This window comes from Aedes albopictus, chromosome 3, assembly GCF_035046485.1.
Source record: "Aedes albopictus strain Foshan chromosome 3, AalbF5, whole genome shotgun sequence".
Taxonomy (NCBI): domain Eukaryota; kingdom Metazoa; phylum Arthropoda; class Insecta; order Diptera; family Culicidae; genus Aedes; species Aedes albopictus.
This window is the reverse complement of record NC_085138.1, coordinates 317010638-317032075: the sequence shown is the minus strand read 5'-3', so window position 1 is coordinate 317032075 and position 21438 is coordinate 317010638. Positions and strand designations below refer to the sequence as shown.

General features: G+C 37.5%; 2 protein-coding genes across 11 annotated transcripts in view; both read left to right on the top strand.

Annotated features, from left to right (window-relative positions):
• The window catches only part of LOC134284167 (uncharacterized), a 309616-nt gene that overhangs the window by 116472 nt on the left and 171706 nt on the right, over positions 1–21438 (top strand). The gene's annotated exons all lie outside the window — the stretch shown is intronic.
• Positions 1–21438, top strand: part of LOC109425617 (pantothenate kinase 3) — an 87606-nt gene that overhangs the window by 9539 nt on the left and 56629 nt on the right. For 6 of the 10 annotated variants that reach the window (XM_029865581.2, XM_029865582.2, XM_062842551.1 and 3 more), the window contains exon 2: positions 550–1064. Coding sequence is in view for 1 of the 10 variants with exons in the window: in XM_029865582.2 (XP_029721442.1) it covers positions 1022–1064 (43 nt within the window). In the remaining 9 variants the exon portion in view is untranslated. Of the gene's footprint in view, positions 1–549; positions 1065–16453; positions 16727–18243; positions 18400–21438 lie in introns of those variants that run through there. The other 4 variants (XM_062842549.1, XM_029865580.2, XM_029865579.2 and 1 more) reach the window with 3 other exon arrangements.

Below are 21438 nucleotides of genomic sequence, written 5' to 3'. Positions count from 1 at the left end.
ATGCCACGTTCTTTATTGATTACTCCCCACAGTTCACTCAAACTTTTCACGTTTCACTGCTTACTCCACATTATACTCTGAATACTCCTTATTCCTCATTGCTCACTTCTTATTCCTCATTTCTCATGATTTGTAGGACAGTTTTTTAGGTACATAAATTGATCATAGGACAGCTTTCAAGAAAAAACGAACATATGGGACTGACTTGAGGTTGTTTACGCAGAGTTTTCGAACAAAGAAGACAAAAGAGGGTTCTGATAGTATAACTAAAAATGAATCATTTGACGATAAATAGTCAAATCGTAAAAAATAACATGGGATAGTTATGTTGCAAACTGCACAGTTCTCTGTTGATGAACACTTGATGTTTCAGAATAGCTAATGTTCCATTTCTCTCGAAACTGATAAGGACAAGAAATGATAATTGTGAAGAATTATGATGGCCACATTTTAAAGAATAACCTAAAATCTGAGTTGAACAAAACAAATAGTGTGCTGAATTAACATTCAATTCTTTACTTCCTCTTCTCATACGCGACGCTACTCTAGGAAAGTGTTCTATACCGGTGAAATCAGGCCACGGGCGCACTTATTTGCAGTAATAACTGCTCGTGCATGAAAGAACTCACTTATCATCGCATTATCATCGTCGAGCATTGTTGTTATCGAGTTGCCGCGGCGGCCGCCACCAACCAGCCCAGTAGTGTATGAGAACTGAATAAAGTGCCTCCTCAAGTGCTGTCCAGTTTGCGCTGTGGGGGAGATCGAATCGCGTCATCACCTCAGCAGAGGGCCTCTTGTGCAGTTGTAGGCAGTGTAGCTGGTCGGTCATCATCAACTGCAGTGAAAGTCGTCCCAAGTCGTCGTGAGGTGTTACCAGAGTGAAGACGAGAAAATTTCGTCGTCAGTGTTTCAGTGGCATTGAGAAGAGAATAATTGTACATGCAGAAGGTGCTGTTATTTTGTGTGAAGATTGTGAAACAGAAATCCGTCGTGCTGAGTTGTTCTACCGTGGAACGTTATGGAAAAAGCTGCCGGAGCAACAACCAAAGTCGTTAGGAAGGGTGAGTCATTTTTTGCGTTATTTTTTCCTGGGATGGGATGATGTGAATTTTCTCTTACTATCCCCAATGCTTGAGAGGTTCAGTACACTTTTGTTGTTAGTAGATTTATTTGCACACTTTTATTGAAGGAATCCAATGTCTTATCCCGCGATTCGCTGTAGCATCACTCAAACTTTTATCTGCATTAATAACTATTTTTCAAGGCCACGGGATTGAATAGCCTCTGCATCATGTCTGGTTTACGAACGTGATTTGGCAACCCAATAGTTTGCGCCTAAGGTGATAATGAACCGCACGTGGGACGTACAGTCAGTACACTCGTTGCCTTGCTATCATGTGAATTTTGACGTAGACCGAGGTTTCAAGTGCATTTTCACTGGCGATAAGTTATTTTATTAACCAACATATTTATGTTGATAACATTATGTACCTAAAAGGGAGTCCATTCATGCTTAGTTAGACCTGTTCACTTTATTTTTGACCAACCCGTGTCACATCAAATTATCAATACACATGCAAAAACAAGTCTTTAGTCCAAAAATGAGCCAAATTGATAAAGGTTTAGAGGTGTATCAAATCAATTTTGTGTTTTTTCGAGCATTTTCACGAAAATGTACTCCAATATCTAGAAAATTGCACCGAAAAGGTACCGAAAACACAGTTAAAATATAGTTGGAACAATACTCTACAACTTTGCCGAAGACACTACGGTGTTTAAATTGCTTATTTCAAAGTTATTCAACAATTTTCGTTAAAAAATCGTGAAAAATACAATATTTTTACGGTTTTTCATGTAAAAGTCATGTAAATTTACATTGTTTTACGTGACTAATTTAATTAGCTGTTGCTCCTATGTGTTATGAACATTTCGTCCATACATCATTTTAGTGTAGGAATTCGTTTTCATTAAGGGGCTGTCCATAAACCACGTGGTCATTGTTTTTGGACTTCTCAACCCCCCCCCCCCGCGTGGTCATTAGACCATACAAAAAAATTTTTTCGTCCGTACAAAATGATCATTGGCCGAACCCCCCCCCCCTCATGACCACGTGGTTTATGGACAGCCCCTAATTAGTCAATGAAAATTAATTAACTAGTCAATCAAAAGTATGTCACGTTGATACTAAAAATCGCATAGAGTTGCCAGCACAAAATTAAACAAAGTTACCCATGATTAAAACGTCATTACATTTCTTTGTCGCATCTGCATCAGTTTCAATTTGGTGTAGATGGTTGAGCATGAGACTGCCGATTCGAAGATTCAAGGTTCGAGCCCTGGAATAGGATTTTTTTTGCGTCTTGATCCAGCTATAAGTTAATGAGACTACGCTCTGCATCTCATTGCAATTTGGCATCATAGCCTTGTTTCGAAATCGTAGAGTGGTAGAGTGCATAGTAAGAATGGAGTTTCCCTTTATCGTGTAGTTGTGTTGATAGATGCAAGAAATCTCCACAGTTGTATGATAAATTTTGCATCCAGATGCAGTTCCATCATCGTATTGAATTGTTTTAGCTAAATTAATCGGTATCAAACAGATGTCCAACATTTCGTCGAGCTGATCTCGTCGACACGATTTCTTGTCAACAAGTAAACTAACTATCTAGCTAGTCCTGGAATGGGCTTAATTGGCAGGTCCCGATCATCATTATTTGAGAGATTGCGTGTAAGTCGTGGCAGATTCATCATCCTAACTGCTACAAAGAAAGAAAAAAAAAGTTTTTTATGTATTTGAGCTTGAACCTGTGACCTTCTGATCCGCAGGCTCGAGTCTTATCATCTGCGCCATTTCTGATACTTGAATCAAAAGACATTAGAATACGATGGCATGACGTCTTAATCATGGGTAACTTTGTTTTAATTCGTGCTGGCAACTCTACGCGATTTTTAGTATCAACGTGACATACTTTTGATAATTAGTCATTGAAAACGAATTCCTACACAAAAACGATGTATGGACGAAATGTTCGTTACACAAAGGAGAAATAGCTAATAAATTTAGTCACGTAAAACAATGTAAAATTACAAGACTTTTATATGTAAAATCGTAAAAATATCGTATTTTTTAGTGATTTTTCAACTAAAATTATTGAATAACTTCGAAATAAGCAATTTAAACACCGTAGTATCTTCAGCAAAGTTGTAGAGTATTGTACTAACTATATCCTAACGGTATTTTCGGCACCATTTCGGAGCAATTTTCTGGATTTATGAGTAAATTTCTGTGAAAACGGTTAAAAAAACACAAAATCGATTTGATACACCTTTAAATCTTTATCAATTTGGCTCAATTTTGAACTGAAGACTTGTTTTTGCATGTGGATTGATAATTTGATATGTCACGGAGAATCAGAGAAAAAAAGTTTCAAAGTGAACAGGTCTAATGCTTAGTTTCGACTGCTATCATCATTACGGGATGCTACGCAGTTTTGTTGACTAAGTCAAATTCAGCGTCACAGGTGTGTTATCAAACTGATAACAAATAGTGATTGTTTCCCTTGAATGGCCTTTATGGAAAATACATTGAGATTAGGCATGCGTGTTACTGTTGACTAGCATACAGAAAATTATTGAAATATTGGGGGGTCTCACCAAATAGTTTAAATTGCAGCGTAAGCCATGACTTTCTGATATATGAACTGTTTCATGAAATTACGAATGAAATAATCCAAAATTGCCTTAATGATCACGATGTTTATTCAGGATAAATCAGCGCTGTTTAGTGAATCCCCCTATTTTTTTTATCTGGATTAACGAGATTTTTAGCCCTTGGTTAGTTCATCTTGGGACCCACGATTTACTTCCCTTTCGAAGGAAGAACTCCCAGGTGCTCGGCGTGATAGTTACGTGCTTTAACCATCACACCAGGTCCGCTCCAATCCCCCTATTTATTTATGCAACGAGTTGTGTGATTTTTTAACCACCCACAAGTGGTACAATTATCCCATGAGTTAGTTCACTATTAGAAATCACGTTATTGAAAACACAAATTATAATCATATATTTTGGATTACGTAAAAACGTTTTGAAAAGCCAAGAAACATACCTGAAATTTTCTTGAAGAACTTCCTGAAACTGCCGGAAACCACATTGAAACCGCTGGAAATTTATCTCAAAACCCTCTTGAACTCCCTCAATAACCCTCTCACATCTCCTGGAACTCCTTAGATTTCTCCTAAAACTCCCCAAAAATCCCTTGAAACGTTGAAACTCTTTAGAAACATCACTCAAAAAACCTACGGAAACCACTCCCAAAACCCTCTGACATCCCCCGAAATCAACTAGAACCCACTGAAACGCCCTGAAATCCCTCAAACCCCTTGAAGGGCCCATGGAAGTCCCCTTATACCACCTCAAATTCCCGAAATTTCCCAGAAACCCTGTAACGTCTTGAACCGCAGTAAAGCCCTCTGAAAGGGGTCATCCATTAAGTACGTCACGGTCCTAGGAGGGAAATGGGTTTGTGAAAGCGGGACAAGCAATGTATGAAGTATAGGAAAAACCCGTACGTAGGGGGAGGAATAGGAAAATTCCAAATTTCAGCGTGGCGTACTTACTGGATGCTCCCAAAACCTCTTGAAATTTTCATGGAAGCCCCATAAAACCTCCTGAAAACCCTCAGATACCATAAATCTCTCTTAAAAGTCTCGAAGTGACTTGAAATGCTTTTAAGATCCTAAGAAACATCACTGAACCCCTATGACAACCCCTTGAAACTTCTTTGAACTCCTCTAAAACCTCTCAGAAGAAGAATATTGTTTTTCTTTAAAAAGTATATTGTCAAGTCATCCATTAAATGAAAGCTTAGGGTCTCCCCTTTGATTTGGTACTAAAAGCGTTATGGTAAATCGGGGGTTATGTTCCCATATGCGTGAGAACACCCAGAAAACGGATTCCCCCAAATTGTCTCGGTTATTTCATACATATTCGCAAAATACCAAAACGCAATATACCGTACATCCGAAATTTTCATCTTTTTTGGTCTCCGGGAGTTATTTTAAAAATCCATTATAAATCTGTTTGAGTTTTTTTTCTTCGTGCGAACTGTCATTCTGTCGCTTAAAAACCCCTCAAATTCGCATATGGAACGTCTTGCAACGACTTGATATGCCTGCCCCTCTAAACTCCATTGAAAACCTTCTGACACCCCTCTGAGGATTCATCTAAAGCTCCCTGAACAGGTTCTTTCAAGCCGCAGGTCGCAGGCTGCAACATTTTGGAACCCCTCAGAAATATCTTTGAAACCCTTTTGAAGGCCCCCTAAAAATGCCTTGTACGCTTCCTAAAATTCTTAAACGTCTCAGAAATCCACGACACATTTAGAAACGCCTTGAAACCCCTCTGAAAAGGCCCCGAAGTTCGCTTGAAAGCTCCTTGAAACATTCTTAATACGTCGTCGTCTTGGAATCGCTCAGAAACTTCCCTGATTAGCCTCTTGAAAGCCCCCCAAAAATGCCGTGAAACCACTCTGAAAACTCCTTGAAACTCCTTTGTATGCCCCCGAACTCCCTGAAGCCCCTCAGAAACCCTCTGAAACATCCTAAAACTCCTCAAACGTTTTGAAACGCCTTGAAATCCTTCTGGAAACTTCTTGAAACCTCCTTAAACTCCTGAAACCTCCTCTTCTGAAACATTTTAATCAGTGCTGAACATGTCATGTCTAAATTCAACCACTTATGGAGGAACCCTTCTTGAAACGGATTAAAAACCCCGGAAATCTCTCAGATACCCTCTGAAACTGCTTGAGCCGCATTGATCCTTCTGAAAACCCCTTCAAACTCTTTTGGAAGCCCTCAGAAAAACCCTCCTCAAATACCATAAATAGAAAATTTAAGATTTCTGCAAACATTTCACCAAGTTTTTCCCGTTGAGTGCCTCTTTAGACTTAATGGATTTTACTTAAACTTTGAACGTCTAGAAGTCTAAAACAACTAATTCAGGAGGGGTCTCCAGATAGCCTAGTGGTTAAGGCTATGGATCGCCAATCAGGAGACGGCGGGTTCGATTCCCGTTCCGGTCGGGAAAATTTTCTCGACTCCCTGGGCATAATGTATCATTGTACTTGCCTCACAATATACAAATTCATGCAATGGCAGGCAAAGAAAGCCCTTCAATTAATAACTGTGGAAGTGCTCAACGAACACTAAGTTGAAGCGAGGCAGGCCAAGTCCCAGTGGGGACGTAGAGCCATAAAGAAGAAGAAGAAGAAGAAGAACTAATTCAGGAGGTGAGACTTGGAATTTTTCGAATTTTATGTTTTTCATTCAAGTGTGGGCCATCCATCCTATTGACTTAGCTATAGGTATTATATTTGTAATGTTTTTCGCCACAGGTACCGTGCTCCTGAAACTTCTTGAAACGCTTTGAAACCTCTCTGAAAACCGCTTAGAATTCCCTCGAAAGCCTCTTAAACCATCTGAAAACCCTCAGACAGCCTCTGGAATGTCTTGAAACCCCTTGAAACTCCATTGAAAGCCATATAACCCCATGATATCCCCTTAAGCCCTCTGAAAAGTCTTTAAACGACTTGTAACACTTTGAACTCCTCAGAAACATTTTCAAAGGCCTCTTAAAATGCATTTAAATCACTCTGAAAACTCCCTTGTATGCTTCCTAAAACTCCCTTAAACTTACTTAAACATGCCTTAACTGTCGTCGTCTTGGAACCGCTCAGAAACATCCCTGAGAACGTCTTGGAAATCTCCTAAAAATGCTTTGAAACCACTCTGAAAACTCCTTGAAACTTCTTCGTATGCTCCCTAGAACTCCGTGAAGCCCCCCTTAAACCCAATGAAACATTCTAAAATCCCCTGAAACGTTTTGAAAAGCATTGAAATCCTTTTGGAAATCACTTGAAACTCACTTGAATGCTCCTTGAAACCTTCTTAAACTCCCGGAAATCACTATTAAACCTCCGGAACGACATGAAGCTCTTCTGAACCATCTCTGAAACCCCCTTGAAGTAGGAGGCCTTCTTGAACTACCTGGAACCCCATCGAAATCGTTCTGAAACTTCAAAATAAAAATCTGATAAATTTGCAACAGAAAATTTAAAATTTCGACTATTAGCGAGAATCGGTCAACATTAGGATGAGATAACTGAAGCATGCTTTCGATATGTGGGCTACTCCAGAATTTTGGTAGAGAAGTGTTAGAATTTGTCTTAGAAAAGGAAATTTTCCCTAAAATGGGATCTATGCGAAATGATTGAATCTAAACGTTTAGTGAATATTTTCAACAACCGTGGAATTATGTACGGGAAAAACAAATTAAAACAAAATTCCAGTCTTTGACGTTTCTTAGTCATGTTGTTTACGATTTGGACATGAATACTTCGCGAATTTCGTTTGCTTTCTCAGGCTGGTTGGGAAGCGTGCTAATTTACCTGCTGATGGGATTCCTTCGGGAGCTCCTCCTCCAAAAATGTTTCCCGCAGTTTCTCCAGAAATTTCTTCCAGAATTCCTCAGAATGTCCCTTATACGTTTTTTGGGGTTTTTATTTAGAATTCATTAAGAAGTTGCCTTTAGGATTCTTCCAGTAGTTTCTTCTGAGCAGTGTTGGTAAAAACTCAAATTCTCAAATCTCATGGTTGAGTTGTTTCACGCGCGATTCTTGACTCGCCAAACTCACCGCCGAAAAAATCATGCATGAGTTGACTCGTGATTTTACTCATTGCTTTATTTCTTGGTGTTCTTATTGTTTACACCGAAGTTTTTACGATTGTATGATAGAACAAAAGCAAATCTAGCATACAACAACATTGATAGCCGTTTAAATTAATTTGGATTCGTTTTACAAGCGAACGAGATTTCGGCGCTTGACTCGTGAGAGCGAGATTTTGCATGAAAATCTCGCGCGTGAGAAAATGATTCAGAATCGCGCGCGAGTTTGCTCACGCAGGAGTGGCTCATGAGTGCGCTTTGAGTATGAGTTTACCAACACTGCTTCTGAGATTCCTAAAAAGGGGTTCCATCTTTCCATCGTTTCAAAATACCTTCATGAATTCACTCTGAGATTCCTTTCCGAATTCTTCCTGGGATTCCTCCAGGAATTCCTTCCATGCTTTCTACATTTGTTTATGCTAGGATACCTTTTGTGATTCTTCAGGCAGATCCTTCTGAGATTTAATACTATTCAGGGCATGATTCAGGTGTATGCTCATAATTCCTTCAGAAGTTTTCTCTGGAATTCTTTCCGGAGCTCCTTCTGAGATTCCTAAGGAGGTTACATCTGGAATTTCCCCGGGAGTTCTTTCCGGGATTCCTCAAAAGGTCTTTCCAGAATTTCTCGAGATTTTTTTTACATTCCTTTTGAAATTCTTTTTGGATTTCTCCAGAAATTCCTTCCGTGTTTTCTATAGGAGATTGTTTTAGGATTCCTTCAGAAGTTCCTTCTGAGATTCTTCCAGTGGTATACTCAGGATTCCTTTAGAAATTCCCTGTGGGATTTTTCCAGGAGTTTTTTTTCTGAATGTCCTAAAGAGGTGCCTTTTGGGATTCCTCCAGGAGTTCTCTCCGGAATTCATCCAGGAGTTTATCTGAGATACCTCTTATTTTGAATTTCTCTGGGAATTCTTTCCAGCATTTCTCCAGAAGTTCTTTCTCGAGAATATTTTCAGGTTTCTTCCTGGAGTATTAGAATTCCTTCAGGAACTTTGAGATTCCTGCAGAAATTCTGAGATTCTTCTAAGCATTTCGAGATACTCCCTTTATCTTAGATTTCCTTATGAGTACTTCTGGGATGCCTCCGGTATTTTCGTTCGGGTTTTCTCTAGAAGTTTATTTTAGGTTTCCTTCTAAAATTCTTCCCCCAGGAGGAACACTTTTTTCTGGATTAAAAACAATCAACTAATTTTGACTAACCAAACAATCTTTCCTGATGTAGAATTGTCCGGTGCATATTATGGGGCACACCTCGTAATGTATCATTGACTGGAAGTGCTCCTTTCGCCCCATTTTCCCCAAAAACTGTATTTTTCTGTCTTTACTAACACTTTGGAACTTTAAGTCGAACTTTTTCACTTGAATCACTAGTTGAAATTTTAAAACACTTCACTATTATTTCAATTTTGCAAAAGAAAAACTGAAGAAAATGAATAAATAAAAACTAGAAAAGGACGAGCTAATTCCTTTTAATTTTACTTCTTTGCTTATCTTCGGACAGATCGGCCTATTTCGTCTGCAACTTACAAACTTCTTCAGTGTGAAGTTACAAAAAAAAATTCGATCCGATTTTATATGAAGCGAGGCGCTGGAATCTATCACCCATTGCTGATCCACGTGTTCGCATTGAACTGCAGAAAAACAAACCGAATGACCAATCTCCTCCTGGGTCGCAACTTTCGCATTGGAAACCCTTCGCTGAATCCGTCCATATCCTTCACAGTAATGCGTGCCTTGACAAGTATTCGTTATAGCCTTTCCGTCTGTATCCAGCCTTCCCACACTCGAAGGAAACCCATAGTTCATTCGATAACACTGACCTAGATCTTGACACTCTTCGGTTTTGATGGCATTCTTGATGAGTTGCAACTGACTGTACTTTCGACCAAGTGTCAATAGTGGCGGCAGTACGCTTATTTTTATAGACTGTTTCAGACATTAAAAATACAATAACGATTGACTGCCATTTCAATTTGAGCACAATATCCAAAAAAAGCTCTTATAGTAAACATTATAACGAAGCAAATAATACCAACTTTGTTGATGTTTTTGGTAAAAGTAATAAAATAGAGCTCTGTAGACTAGAAGATTAAAATTTAAATTTGCACAAAGTGGTAAAAAATGTATCATAACAAAAAAGAAAAAGAACTCACAAGTCAAATATTAAATTTTCAGACAAGTTCAGAAAGTTACTGTATCGATAAGAAAATAGGGGTACTCACTAAACAGATTAAGTTGCTGCGTAAGCCATGATTTTCTGCTTATTTGAAATGTTTCATCATTTTGCGAATGAAATAATCAAAGATTGCCTTGGTGATCGCGACGTTTAATCAGTTTATTCAGTTTACGCTGTTAAGTGAATCCCCCTAATATATGTCTCGATTGGTAAAAATAATTTTCACTGGAATATTTGATCAAAAACCATCATTACGGGCCTTCTCAATGCAAAAAGTTTTGTTTTAAATTTCCCAACAACACAGGTAACAACAAACGTTTAACAAACGAATATCTTAATTACTACTTACCACATTCGTTTTTACCATCTGAAGAATTGAATGAGCTGAAAAAATAAATTGGTTTAAATCAAGTGTGTTCTAAAAAGCTAAGAAACTGTGGGGTAGTTCTTATGTTCCATAGAAAACCCTTGAGTGAACATTAAAAAATAAGATACTTGATGTCAGAAAAAAAAATGTGCAAATGTCTTTGTCGGTTTTTCCCAGGTTTTGATGAAGGTATTTCCTAGACAACTTGTTGAGAAAGTAAATATGATAAAAAGTTAGAATATTTTCGGTATTTAGTGATGAATAATGTTGAAAACATTATAAAACGCCTTTGTGCAAATACAAATTTGGAGAATGCAGTTAATTGCTGGATAACTCGACTGCTCTTCAAAATGTCACGATAATTTAAAGGAAATACAAAAAAAAAATGAAACATAAAATGCTGTATTTTGAAAGAATTCGGTAGAAATCATCAGAACTGTTGATTTTATTTAATAAACAAAGTGTATTTATAATTTCTGAAATAGTGATAGACATTCGTTTAGCCGAGGCCCAAAAATTTAAAAAAAGCATCAAACAAAGGATTTTATGATAAAACTTTTTTATGGCAGTGATAGTATATCTAGTACCGTGATTTCGGGTGAAATTGATCAATTTTCGCTGTTTTCGGCGTCTAATTTTTGAATATTTAACGATATGGTTAAACTTAATGCTTTAAAACAAGTACAACCACGGTTTTCACCAGTCAACGAGGTTGAAATTTTTACTGCAAACTATTTTATTTTGATAAATGGCATTTGAAATTAAAAATCCTAAATTTTACTTTGGGGGGGAAATTGATCAGTCAGTGAAATGCCTTTGTATGTTCTGAAAATATTTTTTCCACCTGAATTATCCACCCCAGAATGCGAAAAGCTATGCAAAACTTTCACAACTTTACTAAAGTTTTAATTATTTAAGTTTGAAGTTTGATAAATTCCAAAAAAAAACGCCTGAAAGTATGCAATTTACACACTGAGTAAGTAAGTAAATACTTGCGGAAAAGTGCAATTTTATGCATAAATTTGAATATTTATAGAATTTTTGATGACGAAATCGTGCTTAGCGAATGCATGGCAGCTAAAAACATCTATTCGAATATACATTACATGTGCGATACCACCACGGTAACAAAAGTTTGAAAGTGTCTTCGAAGTTCGCCTAACACGCAATTTCGGAAAATTTTAAATTAAATACATAAATATGTGTCTAATTGTCAGTAAAACATGTAAACTCAGCATTCAATAATCCTTGAGCCAGATAATGGCCTCCTCCTCCTCTCCTCTTCTTGGCGTAACGTCCTCACTGGGACAAAGCCTGCTTCTCAGCTTAGTGTTCTATGAGCACTTCCACAGTTATTAACTGAGAGCTTCCTCTGCCAATGACCATTTTGCATGCGTATATCGTGTGGCAGGCACGAAGATACTCTATGCCCAGGGAAGTCAAGGAAATTTCCTTTACGAAAAGATCCTGGACCGACCGGGAATCGAACCCGTCACCCTCAGCATGGTCATGCTGAATACCCGTGCGTTTACCGCCTCGACTATATGGGCCCAGATGATGGCCATTTTCTACAAATTGTTTTAAGTTTAAAGCACTATTTTCAACAAATAAATATGGACCTCATGTCGAACAATTTCACCCCACTAATCAATTTCACCCGAAATCACGGTACTGTTTTATGAAAAGGTGATACATCACACTTTACCCTTCAAAACCCTTAAATGTAAAAACCCTTCAAATGTAATTTTTTGCCTAGACATTCGTTTATCCGAGGTGAATGAAAAATTGATTTTCAATAGATTTATTGCAATTTCGTGAGTGTATTTCGAGGATATACCCCAAGGCATTTAGTTTATGACATGTAAGCAAGCTAATTGACCTTAAAAGTTTATTTATTTGTTAAATTCAAAGAAATATTACAAAAAATTGTCCCGATAAGGAGAAACGATGATAAAATAATTTATTTAAGGAAAATGCTTTCTGTGAACACTCTAATGTGAGCTAGATTTGTTGTTTTTAAAATATGACGCAGAATTATTGTAGGAAATGTTTAAATTATTGCATAAAATGTCGTGAGAAAATAAAGTATATAGGTTTTCGGTTGGTTAAACATCAAAATGGGATTGATGAAAGCTAAAATAAATAGGTCTGTGTAGTAATAAAGACGTATCCTAATGCCTCTGAAGTATAACTATATAATACTAGCAATACTAAATGAATTCTAAGTCTGCCAAGCGAAAGAACTGCAAGAAGAGTCGGAATTTTTGAACCCTGTTTATTTTAAAGCAGATGTTCATACAAAAATGCATGACATGGTCAAAACATTGGCTGATTTCATTCAATCTAATGAAATAAGTCTTAGATTTGAACAACATTCATTTTTAATAAATCATGTGAAAAGAACGTCTAAATTATGAAACAAGTAGTTCATGCTAGAAATTTGAATACTTTGGGTGCCATTTCTCAAAATGTTGGACGCCTCACATGTATGTTATTTCAGCCAGAATACAGTCTAGCTTCTAGCAGATATTTTGAGCTATTAGAAGGCGTAATAGTAGTGAACGCTGTGATTTATGCATGTTAAACTATCATATTTCATCAAAACAATACTTAAATATGCGATTGTTTATGGTTTGCGGTATTTTTTCTGATAAAAACTAAGTTTTTTGTAGATTTTCAACATGCACTCGTCGTGATACTTTTATTGGAATCTTTTAAAACACTTTCGATGAAAATAACTACAACGAATCTCAATTTGGAAACATTTTCAATATTATAACTTATCTACGTATTTTCGTTTAGAAGTTAACCATCAATGTTAACTTATCTTCCCGATCAGCCTAGATAGCTGTGCAGTGTCAGTAGCTGTTGTCTCAATTGGCTAAGAATAACACTACGGACCACCTGTTCCGGGGGTAAAAGTCCACTAAACAGGGAACCCCAATCCAAGGTGTCAGGCGACCCGTGCTGAGGGATGAATGGTTGAGGGGGTTTAAAATATGCTCGATCTTTAACGGAGCCCGTAACGTTGGTAGATCGCCTTTATGTGTTGCGTTACGGTTCAAGATCTACCAAACCGAACCCTAGTGACATCCGGTCTCTCAAGTTGGGGTAATGTGTTTTGGTAATAAGAATTCATGGTACAAAGTCCTTCCCAAGTAACACACTTGTCACCGAAGAGTCACGGCGGCGCAGGTTTTTGTTACGCAGAAGTCACTGTGACTTACTTCTAACAAATAAACACTTACTTGCTAGAAGTAAGTCGCAGTGACTTCTGCACAACAAAAACCTGCGCCGCCGTGACTCTTCGGTGACAAGTGTGTTACTTGGGTTGTTACTGGTGACAGTTTCTAAAAATTGCATTTATTCTGCCTTGCTGATAGTTAAAGAATCGGACTTTGCCCACCCGAGACTACACTTGATGTTAGGAAAACAAACATGCTTTACGTATCTAACTGCGTATTAACCTATCACGGACTGTTAAGTTCTGGTAATTCAAGGACTCACGTGTATTCTTATTGCAGAACACATTCTCAAATTTGACAGAGTTTTGCAACTAGCCCAAAGTCCCGGGTTTTTCTTTGTTGTCCTGGGACTAAACTAGAAGCAAGACATGGATGGGGCTAGAGTTCCGATGCATGGATAAATATCAGTACCATTGTTTTGTTTTTCTCAGAATTCAAATAGATTGTGTTTGATTAGGGGCGCTCTTTCACTGGGATTTAAATCTCTATGATAACGGGACCTTTTCATCGCAATCGATTTCTTGCACCTCTGGTATAACAAAACAGGAACTGTACAGAAATCGATGCTTCATTGCCTCTCAATGACAATGGAGTAGTACGACATGCACTAAATACTAAGGATACGGGTAATGCCACAAAAGATCTAAATACTGGTCGCAGTGGCTCACCCGAACAGAAAAAAAAACTTATCTACACTGTGGTGCATAATTGATCGGACAAACGTCGATTTTCATACAAAATGGCCAAGTTTGGGATGCTGTAACTTTGGTTTGCGTCGATGGATTGAGCTCAATTTTTGACACGGTTCTACTCATATGCTGAATTTTACGTATACAAAGTACAAAAAGTTTTCGTTCACAGGTGTAAATCAAAGGGGTACCGCTGTCCGGTCACTTTTGCACTTTTTGAACACCTTGCCAAGCCCAAACCTGTGAACGAAAACTGTTTGTACTTTGTATACGTAAAATTCAGCATATTAGTAGTTCCGTGTCAAAAATTGAGCTCAATCCATGAACGCAAACCATAGTTACGGCATCACAAACTTGGCCATTTTGTATGAAAATCGACATTTGTCCGATCAATTATGCACCACAGTGTATATTAGAGTGGGTCATCGTTTATATGGAAAAATAAAAAAAAATCAATGGTACCCCATCAGATCAAAGCTTTTTTGATCCCATTCCAGGACCCAAATAAGTGTGCAACATTTGGGCACGATCGGTTATGTCTACGTTTTGCGCATCGCGTATGGGGTTTTACATGGGAAAGCACACTTTTTTGCGTTTCTCTAATAACAAGCCTAATTTTTTCTAAAACCGTGTAACCGATAAAGTGAAAACATAGCCTAGGGTGTCCTGAAAAACTTTGTCGAATACCGCGGAAAGATCTGATGCTTATGAAAAAAGTTATAGCGTTGGCATTGCTTGACGTTAGAGCATGATTGTGTAGTTATTGTTATTCCTTTACATGTTAAAACATAAGCACATGCATGCGGTTCGTTGATTATAACTATTTTCACAAGCATCGGATCGCTTTGCGGCCTTCAATAAAGTTTTTCAGAACATCCTAGGCTATAATTTAACAGTATCGGTTTAAAAGTTTCTGACAAAATTTTTCAACTTATGACAAAAATGCAAAAAAGTATGTTTTCCCATACAAAATCCCATACAAATTTCGATTGCAATGCGCAAAGTGTAGACGCCACTGATCGTGCTCAAATTTTGCACAGATACTCAGGACCCGAAACGGAACCAAAATAGCTTTGATCTGAGAAAACGGTTCCGATGACCCACACTAGTGTATATGGGTTGCATGTAAAATTAACCGTTGTGTCCAACAATTTTTTTGCTTTTTTCTACACCGTGCATTTCAAATGGGCGCCGGGTACCCTGTCGGCCACATAAGGGTTAATATGGCAACACTTCTAAAAACGATCAAATTCAGGATCTATAATACAGGTCACCATACAAAATGATTGTGTTGGTATTCGAAATTTGATAGTTTTTGTTATGGAATTCTAAAAAATGTAATTCGGCTAAACGAAAGTCTAGGCAAATTTTCTATTTTCTTGTATTTTACGGTCATAAAATAAATAATATATTGTTTCATCCCATTGAGTAATGCAAATTACCTAGATCCTGCAAAAAAATAAAAAAAAAACATAAAATTATAACACTAGCGAATTAAATAAAAAAAATATGCCTCGGCTAAACGAATGTCTACCACTGTATTTCTATCCACGCCTCAGTTCTTTTCGGTTTAGCTGAAAGATCATTCACAACTACATGCCACAGCCCTCTCGGATGAAAACTTGCTTGGTCCTTTCTTTCTACAGGTCACCGCTGCCAAAACTAAACCGAACAGCTCCAGTTTTCAGCTCTAAATATATCCATTTCTATTTCTTCGACGTTACAGAACCAAATTGCTTTCCTACCTGAAATCTCTTGATGCGCTAGCAGAGTATCGTTAATACACAGTTTTCACTTTTGGGTTCATAACCTAAGGAAATTAGTAACACTTCGCAACCTGGGTTGCCTTTCATCTTGATTCTAACATTTTTGAACCACTATGTCACGACCCTCTTGGAGCGTGCCTCACACGCCTATGTCCAGATTTCGCATACACGCACGCACCTACTCAACTCCGCGAAGCGAATCGACAATCTTCGCAAATTCGACCGAAGGCGAAGGTTCAAAACCGTCTCGGAGCGCCGCGTATTCGCGTTGCGCATCGATTGATTATGAATGATGGACGTCGCGACGTCTCGTCTTCGTTCGAATTGCCGAAGCTACACAACACAGTCTCTATGGACTAGAGGTGTTGATTGCAAAATCCATAACGTCGCGATGTGCTAGGCTTCTTGGTTGTAGCTAATGCGTCGCGTGCAGGTATTGGTCTTGGTTCGGTCCGACCCGTTTGATGGTTGTGACTTGTGGGGTTCAGGTTGGAATGGCAGTGCAGGTTTGAAAGTTGATCGCGTCGGACGTTTCTTGCTCGGGTGTAGATTGCAATCGGGTGGCGCGCAAAGTTCACGCTCGCGCGTGGCTTGTTTTCTGCGACCTAGGCGCTCGGGTTTGAAGTTTGAACTCCATCAAGAGGTGCCGTGCCGATTGATTGATTCGGCGACGAGCTAACGCGCGTGCACGGTGAAACTTTTTACAGCCACGACGAGTACGAGCTGTTCAACGGCGCTGTATTCTTCCATTTGACACGGTGAATATCGCGTGATAATCAGCCTCGTTTCTCTCTCACACTCGGCTGGATTGAAGTGGAGAGATTACGTCTTCCAGCAATATATAGTATAGAAGAGAGACAGGCATCTATGATGCAGCCATAGTCGTCATAGTGCAGCATCCGAGATCGTGTGATTGATTAGTTTTGTTTAGAAGACGAAACATGATCGCTGGCTGATCGAGTAGTGTTGTTTCGGTTCACCTTAACATTGACTTACCGTCAAACGGGGTTACTTGCAACAGCGGTGTAACTTGCAACACGATGGAATACACTAAATGTGAAGTATTTTCTAATAATAATGAAAACTAGTATACCCTTCTATTTCGGTTATAGAGATTATGTATACCAAGGTTTTATTTAGTGGAAAAAATATTTTTGTTTCTTTGTTTATTGTTTAGCTACACTGTTAAAACGGTTTGCTCATTTTATGCCATAAAAACAAGTATGAAAATCGTGTTTCACCTCTCCCCTATGGTGAGTGCGATAAGTCTGATGACCTTGGATGCAGTTAGGGTACCTAATAGTAAGCTTAGCTAAACGATAAAAGTTTAATAAACTTATCGACTAAGTAATGTAAAAAATCATTATTATATTCGTCATCCACTATGGGGTAACTTGCAACAGTTAAATTTGATAAAATCTTCTATTATTTATCTTCATTTCACGATATTTTTGACAGAAATAACCGAAACGGATCATTTCTTGATTACGTAACGAGTGCATTTTCAAATGACAACTCATTTTTTACATTTTTTAAACGTGATTTTCAAACATTGTTAGGAAATACCATATGATGGTGTTTTATTCATGTTGCATCTTGTTAAAAGTTTAATTTAATTTATGGGCGCTTCAAAACAATCACCAACATCAATTCTGAACCTAGATGGACTAATTTTTTTCAGCTGAGCATCAAATTAACGACTTCGATATTTACAAAGTTCAATAGATGTGTTTCAATCAAGGTTACTTTAGCTGAAATTGTCAAACACCACTTCAACTAAAAACTACTTAAAGATGACTCACTCTACCTTTTCAAGAAATGACAATTATCATTGTTGACATTTTGTTACTAGTACTATATCATGAAATCCATATTTTATATCTGAGGGACGTGAGACCCGTTGTTAAACGATATACTCTCACTTGCAATAACTATCAACCCTTTCATGAAAAATTACATGTCAATTGGTTAGTGTACATCTTAACAATGCATTTTTCATGCATTTCATCAAAAATCTACAATACGACTAAGCACTAGAATGTAAGTGCTGTTTAATGATAGCTAACTTAACTTCATGTCCTGTGTTGCAAGTTACCCCACAGATGGGGAAACTTGCAACAAGCATGTATTTCGCACCTCCTGATTAGGTGACAACATATTTTAATAAATCAATTGCTGCATAGTATTCTACTCTGGGTAATTAGCGTACACGATGCTTTACAGGATGGTTCAAATGTTTAGATTTTTAATGATATTGCTTCAAAGTCGAAAAGTGTTGCAAGTTACCCCATTTGACGGTACGTTGTTGTTGCTGTCTACGGTTGGATCGCACAAACTGTGCGCCTTCAACGCTGGATCGGAGTTGACGGCCACGGCAGTTCAACGTTGAAAGTGTTCAAGAAAAGAGGAAGCTTGTAGCGGAGCGTGCTAGGTCAGGAGATTTGAATTTGACTAATTATAGGCGTGAAGTGAAGTGATTTTCAGTCCGATTTCGATGATCGTAGTTTTTGAGTGACGGTGGTGGCTGACACGACTGACTGCGATCTTTCGACAGTGCAGAGACCGACAAAGGCGATCCAGTGGTGCCGTTTGTTACCTTATTCGCGTGCGTGTGGCAACAAATCGCGAGAAGCGCCGCGCGTTTCTGCTGGTTGTGTGGCATTTGTTATTGTGTAATCTCCGGACTGGTGGTGTGTCAGTTACGCCGAAAGCGGCGACGACGACGACGCACAGTGTGATGGATTTGGAAAAACGGTGGATAGAACGGAAATTTGAAATCGGAATTTGTTCGTTGTCATTTGAATTTGCCTGAATCATCAGTGACCATAAAATTTTCAAATCTACCGAGCGTGTAATCAAAACGGAAAAAATAGGAAATAACTTTAAATCTTTTTCACAAAATACCGACTAATTAGTTCAAAAATTTACAGTTGTCGTCATGTCGTCACATCATGAAGTACAAGCATTTCGTTTTCTTCCTCATTGTCTATTAGTATCTATGAACATGCAACAAACCTGATGTCCAAAAGACTAGAAATAAAAGTTTGTCCAAAGGACAAGTAAGAAACAATTGGACTTCATAGTAAATAAAATATCGACTACCCCAAATAACTTTAATCTTTTCAAATCAGCGATCAACCCTGAAACATTTCCTAGGTTTGCATGGTAATTTATTTCATGGTTTTCATCAGAAAATCGTGAAACAGAAATTCCTAAACAATCTACCAGGATTTAAATATACCAGTATGTAACTAAATAATATTTTCGTTTCGGCCTATATTTCCTCTGATAATTGCACCAGATGAAACCAGAATACGAGTAGAGTATTCTGGAGGAAGGTTTTGAAAGTAATTGTAATGAAAATAGCCGTATTCGTTGAATGTCCGAGATTTTTCGATTATTTTCTAGAGAAGTTCTTGAAAAAAATATTCTTTACGATCGGGAAAAAAATGCTGGCAGAAATTTTGCAGAATATTATTGTACAAGTACTGAAAACTTGATAACGGAAGTTCTCAAGGCAATTCTTACAGGATTTCTCACAGAATGAGAGCTCTTTCTTTCGGCTTGTGGTTCAGTATATCCGCTGGTGCTAAAATGTTGAGTATTGTTTTCTTTAGAGTTGCTTTAGAAATGCTGCTGAAGCTCGTTTTTTTTCTGACTCTTTATCGGAATTTACTATAGAAAATTTCCCCAGAAAACATTCGAAAAATGCCTTCAGAATTACTATATGTAATTTTTTGGGAATTCACCAAATTATTTTTCATTTTGTGCATTTTTGTGCATCTGTAAAATCAGTTTTAAATAATATTTCTCTTAAAATTTTACGAATAACTTCTATTAAGGAAAAATGGGATAATTTGTATTTGATACTCTATTGACAACCTAGAACATTTTGAACACCATGAAGTTTGTAGAAACAAAATAATTGACATATCAGTTGTTCTAAAAGCTAAATTTGGATATGGGTTACGTTCATATGTATTCATTTGACCTTCGTCAAGAATACCAAAGGTGTTTTGTAGTATTCGGTGTTATAGGTGTTCCAAAATGTCCCATAGTGAAGTCCTTCAAATCTACAACAATGTTTTTTTTTGTGATTTCGTGGAGCTCATGAATTATATAATGCAATTTATAGGTGCTATATGGATTGGATAGTCCAGGTAAGCCAAACTACCTTGGTATTTAGAACTTTAGGTCTACACTTGTAACAGTAGCCATGTATGTTATACTAAGTAACGTTGTTTTTTCTTCACATTAAAAAAACAGTTACTGGACCTTTGGAACAGTCAGGGTCGTCCAAACTGTCCTATAGTGAAGTCCTTCAAATCTATATTAAACATTTTATTTGTGCATAATCTAAACATTTTATTTGTACATAATCTACTGGGATCCGTGAAGCTCTTGAAATCTAAAATGTCATTTAGAGATTATATAGGGATATTCCAGATTAGCCAAATTATCTTAGAGTTCATAACTTCAGGTCTTCAGATCTCGTAACAGCAGCCATATCTGTTATACTGAGGAATGTTACATAACCAATCGCAATTACTGGACCAACCTGAAGTATACTAAATAGTATTATAAACCTTTGGGACATTTAGGGTCGTCCAAACTGTCCTGAAGTTTATCTCTTGACTGTAACAGTAGTTATTCTCACAATGAACTGTAACATTATACATCCAACTGTAATCTGTCACTTGCAATGTTAGCCTGCTACATTGAATCATGATAAATAATTAATCATATTCACTAATATTAACACTTGTATAAAAATTCTTTCCCACTAGGGTAAGTGCACCAATTATGGTTATAGTACCAATTATTCGCCATAGTTGATTTTCACCCTTTAACGATGTAAATCAACAAGAAAAAAATTGTGATCAACAGATCACGTTCACAAAAGATAGTCGCACTCATTTAAACTCCACATTTTCCTCAAATCATGGTAAAATTAAATAATTTTTCCTTAAAATTTCGGCTTCGTTGCACCCTTTTTCGCCATAGTGTACCAGTTATGGCTAACTCTATAAGCAATGCATGCAAATAGTGCGAAAAGGAATCGAGGTTAAAAAATGTAACCATAACTGGTACAGGGTTCCAATAATTGGCACACGCTGTAATAAATACTAAAAGTAGTTTTGGCTCCGTTTCTATATTTTTCTTGTAAAGTTTGGAAAAACAGCTTACTTTTAACTTATTGATGACATTCGATGGTCTTCTCGTTATTTTTGTATAAATAGCTTTTCTTAGGTAGTGTCATAATTGGTACACGCACCCTACATAGAGTAACCCTACACATATTTTTGAATGACTATTATGAGGAACCTCTGGGATTTTTCCTGTATGAACTGCATTTGTGAAGGACAAACGTCTTGGAATTCAAGTTCAACATTGCATTCGAACCTAAAATGCACAAATTGCCATTTTTTTGTTTGTTTTTATTTATGTGTATTTTAGCTTAAGCTTATTC